General features: G+C 42.0%; 1 protein-coding gene across 1 annotated transcript in view; it reads left to right on the top strand.

Annotated features, from left to right (window-relative positions):
• SUCLA2 (succinate-CoA ligase ADP-forming subunit beta) overlaps window positions 1-23,936 on the top strand; it is a 730,522-nt gene that overhangs the window by 147,879 nt on the left and 558,707 nt on the right. Inside the window, exon 2 of the mRNA XM_044071591.1 lies at window positions 3,887-4,064. Coding sequence (XP_043927526.1) covers window positions 3,887-4,064 — 178 coding nt within the window. The remainder of the gene's footprint in view (window positions 1-3,886; window positions 4,065-23,936) is intronic.

Here is a 23,936-nt window from a genome sequence, read left to right as displayed (position 1 = left end):
CAAATCGGCAAGATAGAACTGATTTATTATTCTATCAAAATCGGGATCATGTCAAGTCTGATTTGCTTAGATTGGTTACAACTTATGGGAGGAATACAGTTGGCTTCATGAACAGTATCCATAAGTATTGGTATCTGTTAAAATTGGATAATGTCTTAGAGAAATATGTAGGGGACCGGTGTCCTTACTCATTTCGGAAAGGGCGGTCTTTGGGCTCTTTTTATTCATTACAAGAAGGTTTACTACTGAGATGCATGTTCCATTACTCAAGCTCACCTTTTTACAAGCCCTGTTTTTGGATGCTATCCATGTGGTCATTGTACCTACTGCCCTAGGGTGTTTGAAATGTCGGACTTTTTCTTCACAAAATTGTCCACAAGTTTGATATATTATGTTTTGCCAATTGCAGTACATCTTGGGTGATTTATTTGGCCCAGTGCAATTGTCAAGCTTTCTATGTTGGACAAACTTCCCATCCTTTTAAAGTTAGGATAGGGGAACATCTTAGTGATATTAAAAACAAAAAGGGCTCCAGTTCGTTATATAAACACATTTCTAAACACCCTACGGGCAATTTTTGTTTTATGGTCATTGATCACATCAAGGGCAGACATGTGCAATCCCATGTTCTACATGATAAGCTCACTTATAAAGAGAAAATGTGGATCATCAAACTAGGGGCTCTATTTTCCCCTGGCTTGAATGACCATTTTTGAGGCATCCAATTCATATAGTTGTTATATTTTTGTTATATTTGGGTTTATATAGTCATTTATATAATTGGGACAACTAGGTTAATTTGTAACACATTTCATGTATTTTTAAAGTAGTGCACTATTTTATTGATGCACTAGAGGGTGCTCCATTCCTCCTATATGAAGTTTATATAAGTTGCAAGACAGGAAGTTAGTTTTTGTCTTTATTTTGTATATCATGTTTGGTTGCTGATGGAAGGATTTACCGAAACCGGTACAACCATGTTGGTGTACGGTTATGTTGCTGTCTTGAATTTGGACATTAAATGAAGATTGCCTAATTCTAGGAGTTTAGTGCTGGCTTTTCTTTTTTAACTTTAATGCTGGATTTACCCACTGTTGGTGTGGTTTGGTCACGAGGGCGAAGCCCGAGTGGCCAAACAAAGACAACCGTGGGTAAATCCAGCATTACCCACACCCAGAATTGGGTTATTGCTATTATACAATGACATTATTTAAGAAAAAAAATGCTTACTTTTCTTAAATAGTGGTATTGTATAATGCCTCCGTGCTGCCCTTCCGCAGCTGTCTGTTATTCTGCGGCAGTTCTGATGTACTGTGCATGCGTATGCTTACACAGTGCATCAGAGCTGTGGGTGGAAGCAACGGAGAAAGCAAGATCTCAGTTGCTTTTTACAAAGTGCTTCACTATGTTAAAGAAGTCTAACATAGCGAGACAGCTTTAAAAAAGCAATGGAGAAAGGAAGATCTCCATTACTTTTTTTTTTTTTTTAAAGCTGTCTCGCTATGTTAAACTCCTTTCTAAAAAGCAACGGAGATCTTGTGTTCGCCAAGACTTATACTAATGGAAAAAGTCCAGGAGACCGGACCTTTTTCCATTAGTATAAGTCTTTGATTTACAACGTGCATGCTGATCAATCAACGTGCATGTTTTGGAATATTAATTGGGGGGTTGTTGTGTAATGGGAAGTATTGTATTGCCCAGGGGTATGTCAGAGGGCCTCCCCAGCCCTAGAAGAGTTATCTCCCTTTAAAACCACTTTGGGTAGCAATATTTAGTTTAAGAAATTAATTAGCAATGGATATGTTTTTGTAGGACTTCTGAGCCATAATTGGTTTAATACATCTCAATAGCTGTGGAATTATGAAATTTCAGTTCTGTATGTGGTTCTGTCTCCCTTCCATTGTTTTTTATTTTTTTTTGTACAAGCTAACACACACACATTTTATGCGGTCTAAACATTGTTTTGTATTGTTTTGTTATTAAAAAAAAAAAAATAATTAAATAGTAGGGTGGTATAAGTGGTGCACTTGGTAGCAGTGTGGTTTTTGCACCAAGAGGTACTGTTCTCAGTTGGTGTGATTTTTTTTTTTTTTTTTTTTTTCTGTGTGTAGTTGGCGCAGTCTCCCTGTGTTCATGTATGTTTTCTCTGGGTGCTTAGGTTTCCTCCCACATTCCAAAGACATGATGTAGGTTGGTAGGTTGGCGACGTTTTTTAAATTTTCCATAGATGCATGTGCAAGCTTGTGTCATATGGAAAAAATGCCCAGCAGTATACTTCTGTTTCCACCCCTGCCTGGTAAATTCCTTGGATGGCAAAGGCTGTTCAGCTTGACACTGTAGATGTCTACTGCAACTTATAAGCATACTTTAAATAATGTTCTAATTTAGCTTGCTTTGAACTTGAAACCTTTAAAGTGCGTTAGATTTAAAAATACATAGGCTCCTTCATTGCTCATTAAGGAGAGAGTAGTGAGAAGGAACCCCCCCCCCTACACACACACACACACACACACACACACACACACACACACACACACACTGCATTCAAATGACCACACTCATTTTAATGAAAACAGTTTCTTCCAATGCTTGAATGAGCTAGTGAAATAAGAAGCACTGGAATTAACCTCTCCAGAACTGACACACACATCTCATGCCATGAGTAGGTACACTCATTTTTCACTGGAATCTTCTTGTTTTATTAACTTGCTTATTTGGAACTCTGACTATAAGGGATTTCTTATATTAAAAGTCCATTTGTTGATTGCATGTTGTGCAAAGACAAAATGCGCTGTATTTGAATGGGACTTACCTTATTAACTGGGTAAAAGAGTAGGTCTGATCATGACCTGGGGGGTAGGGTGGGGGAGGTGTACTTCAGAATATCAAAGTTCAAAACAAAATTCACCTTTTTTGTTAGGGGGGAGCCCCTCCAGCTAGTTATGTATACCATTTCTGAGATTGCGTAACAGTGGAGAAATTGTAAATTCTCACTCCGTGTTTTTTTTTTTTTTTCCCCCATTTTTTTTCCTCTTGGGACCTCCTGGAACGTAATGCTGGAAGAAGCAATTGATTATCAGATTATCCCTGAGGGAAAGTTAAGACGTTTGATATTATGAATGTTCAATGTACATTGGTGCAGTGTTTAACATTGTTGCCTCACAGTAAGGGGTTGTCATTCTCGGCTGGGGTGCCTTTTGTGCTGAATCTACTTGCCCTCCCTGCCTTTGTGTGGGTTTCCTCCGGGTACTCCGGTTTCCTCCCACGTTATAAAGACCTGCATCTGGAGCATTTCTACACGGGCCTCAGCTGAAAATTGGCTTGTTCCAAGTTGGACTTTCCCATAAAACAAATGTTAAATAAATACATCAACATGCATATATATGCATAATACATATAGATGGCTGCAGGGATCCCAAACCAAGTGTAATCTGTGGTGAGTAGAAAATACTGCACAAATTTCTATGTACACTAAGTACCTGCTTTTCATTTTGTATTTAGGATGGTCTCTGCTGAGTGTACTCCTTGTCTCACGGTTATTGTTATGAGTTCAAGATCTTTGGTTATAACCAATGAATGATATGCTTTTGAGAGATAGCAAGAAACTATAAGAATAGATGGAGAAAATCCATGCGCACATTGGGAGAGCAGACATTAATTTGTAGGACTGATGTACTCAAGATTTTTGTTTTTATTAAATATTGTATGAATGAAAGTTGTTTGAACTTAACAAGGTGAAGAAAATTTATCTAATGACGCAAGTATTACTTTGAAACCAGTGTTATTTAAAATTTGTTATAGGTTTTTATTATGAGTGTTTGTAAAATGTGTAATGTTGTTGCCTTCATGTTTAAGGATAGAATATGTTACTGTCTGATTCCATTAGATATTGGGTGGTAATTCTGGACTGCTTGCCAGCCATGGACTCCAGCAACAGCAGCAAAGGAATCTTTCACTACATGAGTACTTGAGCATGGAACTGCTTAAAGATGCTGGCATTTCTGTACCAAATGGTCAAGTTGCAACATCGCCAGAAGAAGCTTATTCTGTTGCCAAATCACTAGGTAAGAAAACTGAACTAAACAACTTTTATAGCACACCGTAAAGCACTTAATTTCAACTTTTTTTTTTAGTTTTCTAAGTTAGGGTATGCTGTGGTTGCATTCTTGAAGATGAGTACCTAACATACAGTTCTGTATATATAATATAAATATTCACAAATGAGACATAATTATTTACAAAATTTCAAGTGGGCTGGCATTTCACATGTTTATTTATTTTTTTCCATTTTTAGGGGTTTCAGACTAAACCTTATAAGTAGGGGGTGTATAGTATGTTGTACGGTAGGGTGGTGGAGGCTTGTTTTTTTTGCATCAAGTGGGTCTCCCTTAAGTCTTTTTTTTCTTATTGGTTTTCCTGATTTATGCGCTTTTTGTGTTGATATGGAGATACTGCTCGAATCAAAGGATTGAAAAGAAGGTAAAGTTAAGCTGAGGCTAAGCACCGATTTTGCTACTGTACCACCTTTTGTTATAGATATGGTAAAAAATGACTTATTTTACTACTGTTTCTTTTTAGAAAACCAGCATGTGGGGAAAGTGTTTATATAGGGTCACAGTTATCTTATTGATAGGTGACAACCTTTCTATGATGCATAAACAAACTATTTTGGTGAAAAAAGAAAGACAATGGATAGTAAACTTTGTGGCTCTGTTTAAACCTGGATTGAATGACCATTGGTAAATGTATGCCATGTTTTGATAACTGTATTGGGAAGTATGAAATATATTAGGTCTGTTAAAACTAAGGTTTATAATCATTGTATGATATATATCTCAACAATGTAAATAATGCTGTTCAATTATTTTCTTCCATGTGGGCGTGAAGTTCTATTTACTGTTGCTTTAAATGAGTATGTATAAAAGGAGGGGGGGGGCACTCCCTAACACACGCACTGAGGACGCTAAGGTGGAACCTGGTTTGTTGGTGAGGTGACTTGACCAATTGGCCATTAAAGTTGGCTAAGCATCTAATCCTAGACTTCTGTGTGTTTTTTTTCTTCTTCAATTTTTACATTATTTGTTCTGCTGGTTTCGATTGTGTAGTTACATTTGAAAGCTAACTGGGCACTTTTTCACAGAGTATGTGTATATGTATATATATATATATATATATATATATATATATATATATATATATACACACACACACACACACACACACACACACACACACACAGTGGATATAAAAAGTGTACACACCCCTGTTAAAAATGATTAAATCAAAGAGTGCTATAACAAAGTATTAGTTTAAGGGTGTGCACACTTATGCAACCAGCTTATTGTACGTTTTTTATATTTTTCCTTTATTTAACAGGTATGTTTGTTTTTCAGTTGACATACACAGCTTATAGGTCACATTAGCGGGAGAAAAGTTTTGAAAAGATTTATTGTGGTCTCATTTTTTTTTTTTTTTTTTATATCACAAAAACCTGGCATTTTAACAGGGGGTTGTACACTTTTTATATCCACTAATATGTATATGTATGTCTAGAGAGAGAAAATAAAATATATTAAAAAAATATATATAAATGTGTGTGTGTGTGTGTATATATATATATATATATATATATATATATATATATATATTACATTACATATATATATATATATATATATATATATATATATATATATATATATATATATATATATATATATATATATATTACATTACATATGTGTATGTATGTGTGTGTATATATATATATATATATATATATATATATATATATAGTCCTATACACACACACACACACACAATTAGCAGTGGATGTGGGGGTGCAACCCCTCATGAGAGAGTAGCAGAGATGTTTTCCCCATGCAAAAATATTATTTTGGGATGCAATTGGGTCAATGTTTTTTATTTAGATATTTTTAATTGTTAATATTTTGAACTGTAAAATGCCTAAATAGCAACAAAAAAAAGATTGATCTGTAGTCATGCAACCAGATTGTGTGTATGTGTACATGTGTATATACACACGCGCTAACATTGTCACTCTGTGCATATATCACACATGACATAGAGCCGACAATACTCCAGGTTTAGAAATCAAAATAAACACAAAATCACTCAACTGAACTAATCCTAATAGTTTAATGTAAAACAAAAAACATTAAACTCTCCTCTTACACAGTGGTAGACCTCATCAAAATAAAATGTTATGCATCACTTAAGTATATACAGTAGCAAAAAGTATAAAGTTGAGTATAAAATACCCTTTTAAGACATAAACTATGAATACAATTCCCTTCTTTGTATTTTGAATATAAAATAGCCCATTAAAACATAAAAGAAAGAAAACCAATTACTGTTTTTGTATTTACATACTATTTAATTAGATGTGTTCATTAATAGCAGGAGCTTTATCTACTGCTTAAGGTTATTTGCCAGGGTAATTCATGACACAACAAATTTTTCCAATTATTTCTTCTGTCATCCTAGGGTAATTTCTGTAATACTGTAAACGTAAATTTGTTGAAACTAGGGCAACCATTAGAATGTTTAGCAAGGGCAGTAGTCTCATTTTGTAACACTGCAAATATGTTGATATTTTTTTCAACTTCTTTTTAGTTTTGAGCACATAGAATGCTGGGCAAGTTAAACAAGTAGCTACATTATGCCTTGTGCTCTGCAATCATAATGACCTATGCTTTCATAAGTATCCTCCCACATCATAACCAACTTGCTAAAATTGATGCATTTACATATTCCACATTTAATGATGCATTTTTTTCATTTTACTAATTTGATTATAATCGCTTGTATTTCCAAGTTAGGGTTTGTATTTGTTACTGATGTAAACAAACTTTGGTCTTACAGTCATGTTGTTGGCTATCCCCTCTGTAGGATTTAATTTTGAATTGTTTACAGTGATTTGCTTTCATGAAAATAGGTGCAAATATAGTGGGCCTTGTTTTGCAACACTTCAGCTATAAAGTCATCTATTAATAATTCAGCTAATATGTGTAATATGCAAATAAAACATTCAGACAAGTGCCATTAATCTGGAAATATAGAAGGGAATACGTTTGTGGTATATTATATACATATGTACAAAACTGTGTGTAATAAATACATTTTATATATATATATATATATATATATATATATATGTGTATGTGTGTATGTGTGTGTGTACACACATATGTATATATGGATCCTTATATGATAGAAGCTTCATTTGTGTAACGCATTTGACTGAAACCATAAGACTGAAATTTCAAAAGACTGAAAAGTCACTTGACTGAAACCAATAATACTGAATTTCAACATACTAAATTGTAAACTGGACCATATAAAACCAGACTAAGTGGGGGGCTATGCCCCCCACTCCCCAACTATGTATACTAACTCCAGGATCCCACTACAGTGGGGAAAAGGGCATATACCTTTCACGTACCTTACAGTAGTTTGCATGTTGCCACTACTATGCCCTTTTTCCCCACTGTAGTGCGCTCCTGGAGTTAGTAAATATAGATGTTCTTCATGTTTCACTGTTGCAGTCATCACATTCGGGTTATCTGCCTGCAGGTAGCCCTCAGCTGGCCTGAATACCAAGAGTCTTGGATTCCTGTGTCGGATGCTCTCTTCTTCCATGACGTCCGGTCGTCAGGGGTGTAAAATATGCAGCCGATGCCATTACATCAGTCTTTCTTGCCGCGCAGTGCCCGAAACAGTTTGCAAGATGTCCTTCAAGAATGCAACTGCAGTCATAACATATGGGTTGTCCTGCCTCAGGCAGCCCTCAGTCGGCCGAATTCCAAAGTCTGGGTCCGGCGTCGGCTGGTGTTGCCTCCTCTCCGACGTCACAACGGCTGGAGTATAAAGGCATCAGCCGACGCCATCTTCTTCAGTCTTTCTTGCCGCGTGGTGCCCGAAGCAGAAGCAGTTCGCAAGTGCTGGTCGGTCAGCTCCTGTGTTTTCAGTACCGAAGTCATCTAAAAGCTAAGTACCCCGTTGGGGAACATTTTTTCTTGCCTCAGCCGATGTCAGAACAAATTGAGAAAGTTAATAATTGTTTGTTTTGTGGTAAACAAATACCTCATAAGGACTTCCATTCTTACTGCCTTCCTTGCCTGGGCCCAGACCACGACGTCTCGGCCTGTGCTGCCTGTGCTTGCTTTAATAAGCGCACTCTCAGGCGCCGGGCAGAATTTGCCGAAGACTTTTTCGGTGAATCTTTCGCGTATATCATGCCGTCGGATCAACCGACAACTCAATCTGCCAAGAAACAAAAGGACCGGGACCGACGTCCTCGGCCCGCATCCACCACCGATGCAACTCTTAAACCCTCCGCTAGTGCTTCGGTCCCTTCGAAAGTGGTAATTCAACCGCTCCAGGCTGACGACACAGCGTTGACACGACCTTCGGTCTCTGAGATCTCTCCGGTGCCGGTTGTTGATTTTCCTCCGGAAACCGAAGTTCTGGATCTACCCGACACCATTTCTGTAGACAAGGTTACTCCTGCATGTGGGGCTGCTAGGCCTCCTGTATCCATGTCCATCAAGGCCTTTGCACGTGCTAAGGCCGCCAGCCAGGCCAAGGCCCATCCTAAACCTGCTGCTCAGGCCCCTTCTTCTGATAAACAGATCATGTCTCTTGCTGCAGATCTTATTTCTCTTATCAGGGGGTCTCAGCCTCATCCAGACAGAGGTTCTCTGCCACCTGCAGAGAAAAGGCCCAGAACTGAGCAGGCTGACAACCTATCTTCAGATGAAGCCTCTGGGGATTCAGAGCATTCTGATACCAAAGAAGAATCCTTCCAGGCCTACAAGGACTCTGATGCTGATGAATCAATTCCCTCTGCCTCCCCTCCAGAGGATTTTTCGTTTGGTGAAGTCCTGCACTCCTGTGAGGGAACATTTTAAATGGCAGGGTCAGGAATTCTCTGATTCCAGGAAAAGGCTGCGTACCTTCCTCAAGCTTCCCCAGCACAGACCTTTAGCTATTCCTCCAGTTATGGATGTTTTGGATGATGTTTTCTCTGACTCCAGTGCTAACCCTGATTCTCTCCCCCCTGCTCCTGTCAAGCCAGACAGATATTATAGGGTCCCTGACACTCACAAGCATCTCTTTAAGGCCCACTCTGTGGATCTAGAAACTATTTCACAGGGCCCCAAGGGAGTGGCTACTTCCACTGCCAAAAATCCACTGCCAGCGGACAGGGAAGCTAGGTCCCTGGAGAGATGGGGTAAAAAAGTATTATACCTCTACCACCCTAGCCATGAGGTCACTTAACTGCCTTTTTCACATGTTTCAGTACCGGGATTTTTTACTGGATGATTTACAGAAAAAATTAGCCTCTCCTGAGCCTATTGATAGAAAGGCATTGCAGGAACATATACATAACACTCATCAGGTTAACAACCATTTTCTTCAGTGTGGTTATGATGCATTGGAAGCTTCATGTAGGGCAGCTATGATTGGGGCTGTGATACGTAGACATGCTTGGTTAAAAGATCAGTCTTTGCCTGACCATGTTGAAGTAAATTTACTTGAGGCACCTCTGGAAAAACAGAAGCTTTTTGGTGCTAATGCACAAGATGTGTTGAAATCCATTGAGGAAAAAGCTAAGTCAGTACAGACAGTCAAGGATTTCCTTCAGGTTCAGCCACCCAGGTTCAGCAGAAACTGGCCTTCAAAGAATTGGTCCTTCCCAGGCTCTGACAAGTTTCAAAGGGGAAAAAGCAGGCGTGCCCGAGGTAGAGGGCAATACCGAGGATCCTACAGGGGCCGCCAATGGCAACCTCCAAATCAAAGAAGTGGCGCAGGCAGCCCAGCTGCACCACAAGGACAATCGCAATGACTTGACTTTCATACCGCCTACAAAGGCTCAAAGAGAAGCACCTTTGGGCGGAAAATTATCCTTATTCTCAAAAAACTGGCATATCTTAACCAAGGACAACTGGATTCTGGATTTAATAGACAAGGGTTACAGATTCCACTTCCATACTTTACCAATAAGACAAGGCATGCCAAACCTGCCACATCATCAAAGGGCAGAGGCACTAACTCAAAGTTTCAAAGCTGTTAAGTATAAAAGCAATAGAAAGGGTTCCTCCTCAGGAACAAGGCCAGGGATTTTATTCAAGACTGTTCCTTGTTCCAAGAAAAGAAAACAAATGGAGACCTATACTGGACTTGTCAACTCTAAACACTTTTCTCATTGTGCCAAAGTTCAAAATGCTGACGCTGCAGCAACTCCTTCCCATGCTGGGCAAGGGGTCTTGGCTGGTCACTCTGGACCTCAAGGAGACATACCTGCATGTCCCAATCAGACAAAGCTGCAGAAGATACCTCAGATTTCTTGCAGGGACAGAGCATTATCAATTCTCAGCATTGCCGTTTGGCTTATCTACTGCGCCCAGAGTGTTCACGAAATGCCTGGCATCAGTAGTGGCACACTGCAGACTCCAGGGGATTCAAATATACCCCTACCTGGATGACTGCCTCATACAAGCAGACAACAAACAAACCTTAAAAGCAAACTTGGACTATGTCATACAACTATTGCAGGCCTTGGGATACACAGTCAACATTCAGAAGTCAAGACTACTGCCATCCCAACAGATTATTTTCCTAGGAGCCAAATTGGACACAGAAATTCAAATGGCCTACCTCACAGAGGAAAAACAGCAGCAGTTACCAGAGTACTTCAAAGGCCTAGCAAAACTCTCCCAGCTGACTGCAAGGAAAATCCTGCAGGCCCTGGGGTTCATGGCATCTTGCATTATTCTGATACCTTTGGCAAGACTTCATATGAGAAAGCTGCAATGGTACTTAAAAAGTTTATGGTCCCAACACAGCCAAAGCCTAGAGGACGTAATCCCACTTATTCCATGTCTGCAAAAGGAATTTTTGTGGTAGGCTCAAGCAAGTCAGTTAAACAAAAGGCATGTCTTTCAACAGACCTCAAGCAGGTCAAATTATTACAACAGACTTTTCAGATCATGGATGGGGGGGGGGGGGCACACATGGAGGGCAGATGCATTCAAGGTCTATGGACACCAAAGGAAAGACATCTGCACATAAACCAAAAAGAGATGTTGGCAGTGATACATGCAATCGAGGCTTTCGAAAAATCACTACAACAAGGACATTTGCTAATAAGGACAGACAACACCACTGTCATGTGGTATATAAACAAGCAGGGAGGCACTCATTCTTATCCCCTCTGCAGACTAACAATGCTTCTCTGGGAAAAATCCCTGAGTCTGAAGATACATTTACAATCCCAGTTTGTGCCAGGCAAGGACAATGTACTGGCAGACAACCTGAGCAGATATTTCTTGGATCCACACGAATGGATGCCGCATCCTCACATTTTCTCTCAACTAACAAAGACATGGAGAAGACCGGACGTAGATCTCTTTGCTTCCCACTTAAATCATCACCTGGAAAAGTTCTGCACAAGGACCCACCATCCTCTAGCCTGGAAAACGGATGCTCTCTCCTTCAGCTGGAAATCCCTAAAGATTTATGCATTCCCTCCTTTACCTCTGCTGACCAGGGTGATACTGAAGATCAAAGCAGAACAACCAACAGGCATTTTGATAGCTCCAGACTGGCCAAGGCAACACTGGTACCCATTGCTGTTGAGCATAACTCGGACCAGACCATGGCCTCTGACCCTATGGCCCTTGCTTCTAACACAACACAATTACAGGACTGTCCATCAAAACCTAACAACATTGCATCTGACAGCCTGGAGGTTACCATGACTCCTCCAGCTATCTCTCTTTCCAAAACAGTTCAAGAGATCTTACTGGAAGCACGCAGACCTTCCACCAGAAAAACCTATTCAGCCAAGTGGAAGAGATTCAGCATCTGGAATGCCAACAGGGGTCAGGATACAACATTACTGAGTATACCTCAGATATTAGAATACTTGGCAGAAATGTTTCATACTGGACTCTCATACTCTTCTATAAAGATTCACGCCTCAGCAATCTCAGCAAAATACAATTGTGACCCACCAGTGTTTTCACATCCTTTGCTAAGACAGTTCCTAAGAGGGATAAAGAATATCAAACCTCCCAGAAAACAGCAAGTATCTGCATGGGACCTCAATTTCGTTTTGGAAAAATTAACTCTTCCTCCTTTTGAGCCAGCAGCAACTTCAGAAATGCAATTTCTATCATGGAAAATGGTCTTTCTATTGGCAGTCACATCTGCAAGAAGAGTCTCGGAGATACAGGCACTCATGGCAGTGCCTCCCTTCCTCATTTTTCATCAGGACAGACTTTCTCTAAGAACCAATCCTACATTCATGCCAAAAGTTATTTCCAGGGTGTCTCTAAATCAAGCTATTCACCTGCCTACTTTCTTCCCCAATCCTCAAAATAGGGGGGAAAAACTGCTGCATACTTTGGACATAGACAGGCAACTACACTACTACTTGGACAGAACTAAGGCCACCAGAAAGTCTGACCAACTGTTTGTAGCCTATGCTGCTGGAGTACAAGGAAAAGCAATCTCCAAACAAACAATTTCAAAATGGATTGGACACTGCATCAGATTCTGCTATTCTTTCCATGGAAAAGGTGTGCCAGCCAATAATAGGCCACATTCCACCAGAGCTATAGCCACATCCACAGCTTTCCTAAGAGGAGTGGCAACAAAGGACATTTTAGAGGCTGCTACATGGAGCTCCGTGCATACATTTACCAAGCACTACAACCTGCCCTTATACTCCAGATCCCGAGCAGGCTTTGCTCCAGCAGTCCTGCAGGGCATTTTAGGTACACCATCCCTCTCTTAGTTCCATCCACCCCCAGCTTGGCTATGGTATTCAACCCATATGTTATGACTGCAGTTGCATTCTTGAAGGACATAGTACAGGTTTGTACCTACCATAAATGTAGATGTCCGATAGATATGCAACTGCAGTCGGATTTTCCCACCCTCCTACCCCTCTGCAACTTTCTTTATGGGTCCCTACCCCTATTCCTATTAGCTGGGGGTATCCCCTATGGTGTATCTGTTTATTACTGTTGTGCATGTCTGGAATTTTTTATTCATTCACCAAATTTAGCCTTCCTAGGAGGGCACCTGGCATCTGGGGCAAGAAACACTGAAGAAGATGGCGTCGGCCGATGCCTTTATACTCCAGCCGCAGACGCCGGAGGAGGCGACACCAGCCGACGCCGGACCCAGACTTTGGAATTTGGCCGACCGAGGGCTGCCTGAGGCAGGACAATCCATATGATGTCCTTCATGGATGCATCTGCAGTCATAACAAATGGGTTGTCCTGTCGTCAGGCAGCTCTTCGGTCGGCCGGATTCTTGCATTTGCATATCTATCGGATATCTACATTTATAGTAGGTACAAAACTGTACTTTCGGGTTAGCAGACTCCTGAAATTTTCATTTTGGAGTTTCAGAACTGCAGTCTTCAAAAAAAGCTAAGTACCCTGTTGGGGATTCCTTTTTCTTGCTCTTAACTGATGTCAATAAAAGTTAACAATTGTCTTACCTGTGGAAAGCAAATGCCTCAAAGATTTCCATTTGTACTGCATTCCTTGCTTAGGCCCAGACCACGACGTCCATCGCTTTTGGTTTTGTGCCTTGTTCAACCCCCAAACTATTCATTGTCTGGCTATATTTTCAGCAAATTATTTTGGTACTCGGTGTAATTATCCAGAAATGACTTCGGTAAGCCATCCGACTACTGATATTCTGAAAAAAACGTAAGGATAAAGACAGAGATAGACCGCATAGGTCCAAAACTGCCAACGACGCTTCAGTTAAGCTAGTCAGCAGTCTACCGGTACTCTGTGAGGTGCTTTTGCAGCCCCTGATACCCGCTACCTCAGATTCGCAGGCCCCTACTGAGACCCATTCGGAGTCCGGTATGCAGCGAGATGCTTCTTCAACTATGGAATCTGTGGATGTGTCTACCTTGGATTGGTCTGGAACTGCTGTGCAGGCACCGGCTTCTGAGGGTGTATTCAGGCCTACAGACTTGCATTTTAAACAGACGCCATCTTCTTCATCCAGGCCTAAAACTCGACCCACGCCTAGAAAACAGACGTCAAAACCGCATGCTCAGGCCCGTATGCCTAAAAAACAAATGCTTAGAGTGGCTGAAGACCTTTTTAGCTTAATTAGGGGAAGCCAGCCTTCCCCCTCTAAGAGACCTAAAACTGATTTTCCTTCTGATTCTTCTGATCAGGAATCTGTTTGTTTCTTCTGATTACCAAGATTTGCCCTTATCTGCCTATGAGGATTCTGATGCAGAGGATTCCATTCCCTCTGCTTCCCCTTAAGAAGATTTTTCTTTTGGTGAAACCTTGCACACTCTTAGGGAGCATTTTCGCTGGGAAAGCCAGGATTACTCTTGACTCCCAAAAGAGGCTTAGGGAATTCTTACTCTTCCCTCAACACAGGCCTTTAGCTATCCCTCCTGTTCTGGACATTGTAGTTGATGCTTTCTTGGAATCTAGCATTTCCCCAGGCACTTTACCTCCAGCTTCCAGAAAACCTGACCGGTATTACAGAGTACCTGACTCTCGCAAGACGTTCTTTGTGTTTCTCTGTTGCAGTCATTACATTTGGGTAATCTGCTGGCAGGTTGCCCTCAGTCGGCCTGATTAACAAAGTCTTGGGTCCTGCGTCAGTTGCTGTCCCTTCTTCCATGACGTCAGGTCATCAGGGGTATAAAACATGCATCCGACGCCATTACATCAGTCTTTCTTGCCGCACTGTGCCCGCAGCAGAAGCAATTCACAAGTGCCGGCAGACTCCTAAAATTTTCGTTTTAGAGTGTCAGAACCAAAGTCTTCAACTAAAAAGCCAAGTACCCTGTTGGGGAAACTTTTTCTTGCTCCTTACCGATGTCAGTAAAAGTTAATAATTGCATTACTTGTGGGAAGCAAATACCTCATAAGGATTTTCATTTGTACTGTATTCCTTGTCTAGGCCCTGACCACAGCGTACCTTGCTGTCGGTTTTGTGTTAAATTTATCAATGCACTATTAAACGTAGTTATATTTTTGCTTCACGATTTAATTATCCAGAAATGTCGTCTGTTAGCAATCCGACTACCGGAATACCTAAAAAAAAATACAAAGAAAAAGACAGAGACAGGCCGTCTTAAGTCCAAAACTGACGACTACGCTTCTCCTAAGCCAGTTCGCTGGTACTCAGTGAGGTGCTTTCGCAGCCCCTGATACCCGCTACTTCTGATTCGCAGGCCTCTACTGAGACCCATTCGGAGTCCGGTATGCCGCGAGATGCTTCGTTTATGGAACTCGTGGATGTCTCTACCTTAGATGGGTCCGGAGCTGCTGTGCAGGCACCTGCTTTTGAGGGTGTTTTCAGGCCTACAGATTTGTATATTAGACCGACGCCATCTTCAAAACTAAGGCCAAAATCAAAATCTATGCTAAAAAAACGATGCCTGGGCCATGTGTGCAGGCCCCTATGCCTAAGAAACAGATGATCAAGATGGCTGAAGATTTAATTACTCTGATCAGGAGTAGCCCCCCCCCCCCCCATTTTAAGAGGCCTAGGCAAGACATTGATTATGAATCTTCTGAACAGGATTCTATTTCTTCTGACTCTGCTAATGAACAGGATTTGTCTATACAAATTTATGTGAGGACTCTGATGCAGAAGATTCCATTCCTTCTGTTTCTCCTCCTGAGGATTTTTCTTTTGGGGAAACTTTGCATACTTTAAGGGAACATTTCCACTGGGAAAGTCAGGATTTCTCTGATTCTAAAAAGAGACTTGGGGATTTTCTTCTTCTTCCTCAGCATAGGCCTTTGGCTATACCTCCTATTCTAGACTTTGTAGATGATGTTTTTTCAGAATCTAGTATGGCTCCTGATTCTCTGCCTCCGGCTCCTTGTAAGCCAGACAGGTACTACAGGGTTCCCGACTCCCACAAATTCCTTTTCAAAAATCCTATTGCAGATCCTGAAACCATTTCTCAGGGTCCCAAGGGCATTAAAGCCTCTACTGCTAAAAATCCTACCCCTTCTGATAAAAATCTTACCCCTTCTGATAGAGATTCCTGGGCGCTGGGTAGATGGGGTAAGAAGGTTTACACTTCTGCAACCTTGGCAATCAGGGCTTTAAACTGTCAATTTCATATGCTTAAATATCAACAGCATATAATGGGACTGCTTAAACAGAAAATGATGTTAATTTCTGACTGTGTGGAAAATAAAGATTTATGTGATTTATTGCATTCAGCTGAACAAGTTGGAAAACATACTTTGGAATGTGGTTTTGATTCTTTGGAGGCCTCTTGCAAGGCTGCTGTAACTGGGTCTGTGATAAGAAGGCATGCTTGGCTCAAAGAGCAAACTTTGCCTGAGCATGTTAAAGCAAAATTGTTGGATGCTCCTTTAAAACAGGACAGTCTCTTTGGTAATAAGGCTGAAGAGGTTTTAAAAAAGATGGAAGATGAAGCTAAATCTATGCAAACTGTGAAAGATTTCTTACAAGTGCAACCTCCAAGATTTAGTAGGCACTGGTCTACTAAGAGGTCCTTACCAGTTCCTTCGAGAGCCACTCAAGTCAAACCCAGAAATTCCAAAGGCTCCAGGTTTCAGTCACAAGGGGCCTTTAGAACAAAACAATGGGGTGCCTCCCACTCCAAATCTAGAAACAACAAGGCACCTCCCTATGGTAAGCAGTCTCAATGACTTCCATTTACACTTACCAAGCACTTGCCTTTTGGCCACCCCTTTGGGGGGGAAAAGTGGCACTTCATGCAAGAAACTGGCAGCTTATAACCTAGGACAAATGGGTTTTAAATATGGTATCCCAGGGATACAGATTTCATTTCCACAGATTTCATTTCCACACATCGCCATTCCCAAATGGATGGCTGACCTGCCCCCAATCAGTGGGCAGAGGCCCAGAAACCCCTCATGAACATGGCGGCTATTCAACCGGTACCAGAAGTGGAAAAGGGACAAGGTTTCTATTCAAGACTTTTCCTGGTACCCAGAAAAGACAAATCATGACGTCCAATTCTGGGCTTATCTACTCTAAATACTTTTCTGGACATTCCAAAATTCAGGATGCTGACTCTTCAACAGTTACTTCCTATGCTAGGCAAAGATGCCTGGTTGGTAACTCTAAACTTAAGAGGCTTACCTGCATATCCCAATCAGGGAATCTTGCAGAAGATACCTCCGCTTCAAAGCAGGCTGCTTGCATTACTAGTTCTCTGCACTGCCCTTTGGTTTATCTACTGTACCCAGGGTCTTCACAAAGTGACGGTCTCCAGTAATTGCATTTTGCAGATTAAGAAATATTCAAATATATCCATATCTGAAAGATTGTCTAATTTAGGCAGAAAACAGGGACATTCTTCTAAAACATCTGGCGTTTGAAAAGGGTTCTAACTTGTCTAGGGTATACGATAAATGAAAAGAAATTACAACTGGTACCCTCTCAAAAAATGACATTCCTGGGTGCAAGCCTAATTCCATATGCAAGACTGCATGTGAGGAAACTTAAAAAGTTTATGGAGTCAACACTGTTACAGCCTGGAAACAATGATTCTTATCATACCTTGCTTGCAACTAGAGTTCCTATGGTGGGCAGAGGCCTGCCACCAAAGCAAGGAACTGCCATTCACTCCACCCCCGTCGCCCAAACTCTACTACAGAAGCATCAGACTATGCTTGGGGGGCTCATCTGGCAAAGAAGTGCATTCAGGGCAAATGGAGCCCAAATAAAATGCACCTTCATATCCATCAAAAAGAGATGTTAGCTGTACAGAATGCACTGACCACCTTCAAGGACTACCTTCATCCAGGACAATTAATGATGAAGACAGACAACACCACAGTTAGGTGGTACATAGGCAAGGGGGGGTACACACTCCTACCCCCTTTGCAGACTAGCCATGGCATTGTGGAACACTGCCTTGACATATCAAATACAGCTACAAGCTCAATTCCTGCCAGGAAAGCTGAATACTCTGGCAGACGAACTAAGCAGAAATCTCCTGGACCCACACGAATGGAAACTGGAACCACGGATTTTCAACATGTTGACACGCATATCGGGGAGTCCAGACATAGTTCTAGGGTGAGGCAAAAAGATCTATCAGTTGGACAAATTCTGCACAAGAATTCATCACAAAAAAGCCTGGGAAGTGGATGTTCTGTCAGCTTATGTCTATGCTTTTCCCCCTCTGCCTCTGCTCTCCAAAGTTCTCCTAAAAGTCAAACGGGACAAACCAAAAATGATTTTGATTGCTCCAGACTGGCCTCGCCACCACTGGTACCCACTCCTGCGCAATGTCACACTTTCCACCATGGCACCTGCCTCAGACACCTTACTTACTGTCTCAGCAGAACAACCAAATTCTGCACACTCCGCTCCAAACTTTGAATCTTGCAGTGTGGCTAATCATCTAAATTCACCCTTAGCATCCCTCAGCAAACCTGTGATGGATGTCATTTTGGAGGCAAGAAGGCCTAGTACTAGAAAATCTTATGCTGACAAATGGAAAAGATTTTGTGCCTGGAATCAGTCACAAGGGATAAGCACGGCAGTGCCCTATATTCCTCAGATTTTACAATACTTAACTGAGGTGCTTCACAAGGACCTGTCCTTTTCTTCCATAAAAATCCATGCCTCAGCTATTTCAGCTCATTATAACACAGACCGTCCCCTCTTCTCTCATCCTCTGCTAAAGCAGTATCTCAGAGGGGCCAAAAACTTAAGACCAACCCAGGAGAGCTCCAACCCCTGCCTGGAACCTCAACTTTGTATTGGAAAAACTTACTCTTCCTCCTTTCGAGCCAGCTGCTACTGCAGACTTAAAATTCCTCTCTTGGAAAACAGATTTCCTTTTAGCAGTGTCTTCAGCTAGAAGAATTTCTGAATTACAGGCTCTTATGGCAGTGGAGCCTTTCATTATTTTTCATGCAAACACAAATCCATCCTTTATGCCTAAGGTGGTATCCAGTGTGGCTCTTACTCATACCATTCATTTGCCAACTTTCTTTTCCAAACCACAGAACAAGGGGAAGCAGCTTCTGCATTCATTGGATGTACATGGACAGCTTAGATTTTACTTAAACAGAACAAAATCTCTAAGAAAATCTGATCAACTGCTGGTGGCATTTGCTGCAGGGACAGAGGGAAAGGCTATTTCAAAGCAGACTATTTCCAAATGGATAAGCCACTGTATTAGTTTCTGCTATATGCACCATGGTAAAACTATCCCCCAGGGGATCAGATCTAATTCCACTAGGGTTGCATCTACTTCTACAGCCTTTCTCAGAGGTGTTCTACCAGAGACATTCTAGAAGCTGCTACCTGGAGCTCAGTTCATACGTTCACCAAACATTACCATTTACCTCTCTTCTCTAAATCCAGAGCTGGCTTTGTCACTACTGTCCTGCAGGGACTTTTAGCTGGACCTAATGCTGTATAAATCCATAGCTGGTCCTACTGCTGTACAAATCCATTCTCCCAACCATAGCTTTGGGAATCTACCCAAATGTAATGACTGCAACAGTGAAACCTGAAGAACATAGTACAGTTGTGTACACTTACCATAAATGTAGATGTTGGAGTGTATTCACTGTTGCAGTCCTGGTTACCCTCCCTCCAACCCCCTGTTTTTTCTTTTCTATACTTATACTTTCCTTTACTATGCTTAAAAACCTTTTTGGTGTATTTGCTTTAGTTTGGATATATATATTTTTGTGTATTTAATTATTTAAATGTTTGGCTCCCCATTTGGGGGGCACCTGGTATCTGGGCCAAGAAAAACTGATGTAATGGCATCGGCTGCATGTTTTATATACCCCTGATGACCTGACATCATGGAAGAAGGGACAGCAACCGACGCAGGACCCAAGACTTTGTTCATCAGGCCGACTGAGGGCAACCTGCCAGCAGATTACCCATATGTGTAATGACTGCAACAGTGAATGCACTCTTAACATCTACATTTATGGTAAGTGTACACAACTGTACTTTCCTCTTCAAGAATCCTACTGCGGACACAGACCATTTTTCAAGGACCAAAGGGCATTAAGGCTACTGCTGCCAAAAGCCCTACCCCTTCTGATATAGATTCTAGGGCCTTGGACAGATTGTGTTAGAAGGTATATAATTCTGCTACTTTGGCCATTAGGGCTTTAAATTGCCAGTTTCATATGTTAAAGTACCAGCAGCATATTATGCGACTGCTTAAACAGAAAGTGATGTTGATTCCTGACTGTGCTGAACACAAAGAATTACAGGATTTAATGCATGCTGCAGAACAAGTTGATAAACATACTTTGCAATGTGGTTTTGACTCTTTAGAAACATCTTGCAGGGCTGCTGTCACTGGGTCTGTACTTAGAAGGCATGCTTGGCTTAAGGAGCAAAACTTGCCAGATCATGCTAAAGCTAAATTACTGGATGCTCCCTTAAACCAAGACCACCTGTTTGGCAACAAAGCAGAAAAAGTCCTCAAAAAAGATGGAGGAAAAAGCTAAATCAGTGCAAACTGTTCCTTTCCAGCCTTTTCCAGGCCTTTTCAGTCCAAACCCAGGAACAGCAGACCATCTAGGTTACAGTCTCAGCCTACACACAGGCCTAAGCAGAGGGGGGGGACTCTCACTTCCAAAGCAGGGAGTAGTAAGACACCCCCCTACGGAAAAATGGCACAATGACTTAACCTTAATCCTTCCACGCCCTGCTCAACTACCTTCTCCCTTTGGAGGAAAGCTTGTCCTGCATGCAAAAAACTAGGAACGCATTACCCAGGACAAATTGGTTTTGAATATAGTTTCCCAAGGATACAGATTCCACTTCCACACCCTACCAACCCCAAATGGTTGGCCAGACCTATCCCCAAATCAGTGGGCAGAGGTTCTACAGCAGGTTCTCTCTTTTCTAAGTATCAGGGCTATTCAGCCTGACCCAGCAGAAGAAAAGGGACAATGGTTTTTATTCAAGACTTTTGCTGGTACCCAGAAAAGACAGCTCCTGGCATCCTATCATGGACCCCTCTATTTTAAACACCTTTTTGGTAATCCCAAAATTCAAAATGGTAACACTTCAACAGCTGCTTGCTATGCTAGGCAAAGATGCCTGGTTGGTAACCTTAGACTTAAAGGAAGCTTACCTGCACATTCCAATAAGGGAATCTTGCAGGAAATACCTACACTTCAGGGCAGGCTCCATGCACCATCAGTTCTCTGCACTTCCCTTTGGCTTATCTACTGCGCCCAAGGTATTCACAAAGTGTCTAGCTCCAGCCATTGCATTTAGCAGGCAGAGAAATATTCAGATATACCCATACTTGGACGATTGTCTGATTCAGGCAGAAAGCCAGGACTTGCTGTTAAAACATCTGGCATTCGTAAAGAAACTTCTAACCTTACTGGGGTACACATAACCGAAAATAAATCCCATCTAGTACCCTGCCAACAGATTGTATTTCTAGGAGCAAGCTTGAACACAACTTCCCAGATGGCTTTCCTCACTCCAAACAAGTTTATTTGACAACCTACTTCAAACTACTGGCCAAAAAGACCCAGCTATCTTCAAGGAAAATTCTTTAAGCCCTGGGGTTCATGGCCTCTTGCATTTTACTAATTCCATATGCAAGTCTGCACATGAAGAAACTAAAGCCTATGGTGTCAACATTTTCAGGACCTGGAATCCATGATTCTATCATTCCTTGTATAAAGACAGAATTCCTTTGGTTCTCAGAGGTCTGCCACCACAACAAGGGGCTCCCTTTCACTCTACCCCCTGCCACCCAAACCCTAACAGATGCATCAGACTATGCATGGGGGGCTCACTTGGCAGGGCAGTGCTTTTAGGGCAAATGGAACCTGCGACAGATACACCTGCATATCAACCGGAAAGAAATGTTAGCTGTATAGAATTCCCTGACAGCCTTCAAAGACCACATTCTTCCAGGACAATTATTGGTAAATATAGACAACACCTCAGTTATGTGGTAAGTAAACAAGCAAGGGGGAACCCACTCGTACCCTCTCTGCAGACCTAGCCATGGCTCTGTGGAACACAGCCTTGAGCTACCAAGTGTACCTACAGGCTCAATTCCTGCCAGGGGGAACCCACTCGTACCCTCTCTGCAGACTAGCCATGGCTCTGTGGAACACAGCCTTGAGCTACCAAGTGTACCTACAGGCTCAATTCCTGCCAGGCAAGCTAAATTCTCTGGCAGACTACCTAAGCAGAAATCTCATGGACTCACACGAATGGAAACTGGAACCAAAGATATTCATACTCTTGAGGAACAAATATGGGACTCCAGAGAAGGACCTGTTTGCCTCCCCTCAGAACTACCAGTTGGACAAATTCTGCACAAGGACTTCCCACAGTCAAGCTTGGAAAATGGATGTCCTGTCCTTTACCTGGGAAAGCCTCTCTGTTTATGTCTTTCCCCCCTCTGCCTCTCCTCTCAAAGGTTCTGCTAAAGATCAGACAGGATAATCCAAGGACAATACTGATTGCACCAGACTGGCCACACCAGTACTGGTACCCCCTCTTGCGCAGTATGACACTGCTGGAACCATGGCACCTGCCTCAGACCCCTTCCCTGCTGTCTCAGCAGGCGGGCCAGATTCCTTTGCAGCCTGGCTAATTCCTTGAGCTCTCCAATAGCATCCCTCAGTAATCCGATGCTAGATGTCATTCTGGAGGCATGGAGGCCTAGTACTTGAAAATCTTGTGCTGAAAAGTGGGAGAGATGCTGTTCCTGGAGCCAGACTCGGGGGATGGGCACAACGGGGCCCAGCTTACCTCATATACTTCAGTACTTAACAGAAATGCTCCACAAGGGCCTATCCTTCTCATCAATTAAAATTCATGCCTCTGCCATTTCAATACATAATACTAAACCACCCCTCTTCTCTCACCGCCTGCTAAAGCAATTCCTCAGAGGGGCCAAGAATTTAAGACCCCCCCCCCCAGGAGAGCCCCTACTCCAGCCTGTGACCTTAATTTTGTATTTGAAAAGCTCACTCTTCCTCCATTTGAGCCAGCTGCAACTGCAGAGTTGAAATTCCTTTCTTGGAAAACAGCCTTCCTTCTAGCCATCACTTCAGCAAGAAGTGTGTCTGAATTACAGGCCCTCATGGCAGTGGAGCCCTTCATGATCTTCCATGCAGACAGGGTTTCTTTCAGGACCAAGCCTTCCTTTATGCCCAAGGTGGTGTCTAGTGTGGCCCTAAATTCGTCCATTCATTTGCCTACCCTTTTCCCGAATCCACAAAACAAAGGAGAAACGAATACTGAAATCTTTGGATGTGCACAGACAAGTTAGATTCTATTTGGACAGGACTAAGCCTCTTAGAAAATCTGAACAGCTGCTAGTTGGATTTGCTGCAGGGGAGGAGGGGAAGGCCATTTCAAAGCAAACCATTTCTAAATGGATAGCCCATTGCATTCATTTCTGCTATAAGCACCATGGAAAACCTACCCCACAGGGGATAAGATCACATTCCACCAGGGCTGCATCTACCTCTACAGCCTTTCTCAGAGGAGTCCCTACTAGGCACATCCTAGAAGCTGCTACCTGGAGCTCTGTACATATCTTCACTAAACATTACCACATGACTATTTTATCTAAATTCAGGGCTGGTTTTGCCATTGCAGTCTTGCAGGGCTTAATAGCTGGCCCTAATGCTCTCTAGCCTCACTTCCTTAGCTTTGGGAATCGACCCAAATGTGAGGACTGCAACAGTGAAACACAAAGAACATGGTACAGTTGTATACACTTGCCATAAATGTAGATGTTTGAGTATGTTCACTGTTGCAGTCATTACACTTGGGTTATCCTGCTGGCAGGCAACCCATAGTCGGCCCTAGTTCCAAAGTCTTGGTCCAGCATTGGTTGCTGTTGCATCTTCCCTGATGTC

This window comes from Protopterus annectens, chromosome 5.part0 (genome assembly GCF_019279795.1).
Source record: "Protopterus annectens isolate FY-2018-M chromosome 5.part0, PAN1.0, whole genome shotgun sequence".
Classification (NCBI taxonomy): Eukaryota; Metazoa; Chordata; order Ceratodontiformes; family Protopteridae; genus Protopterus; species Protopterus annectens.
This window is presented reverse-complemented; position numbering and strand designations above follow the sequence as displayed.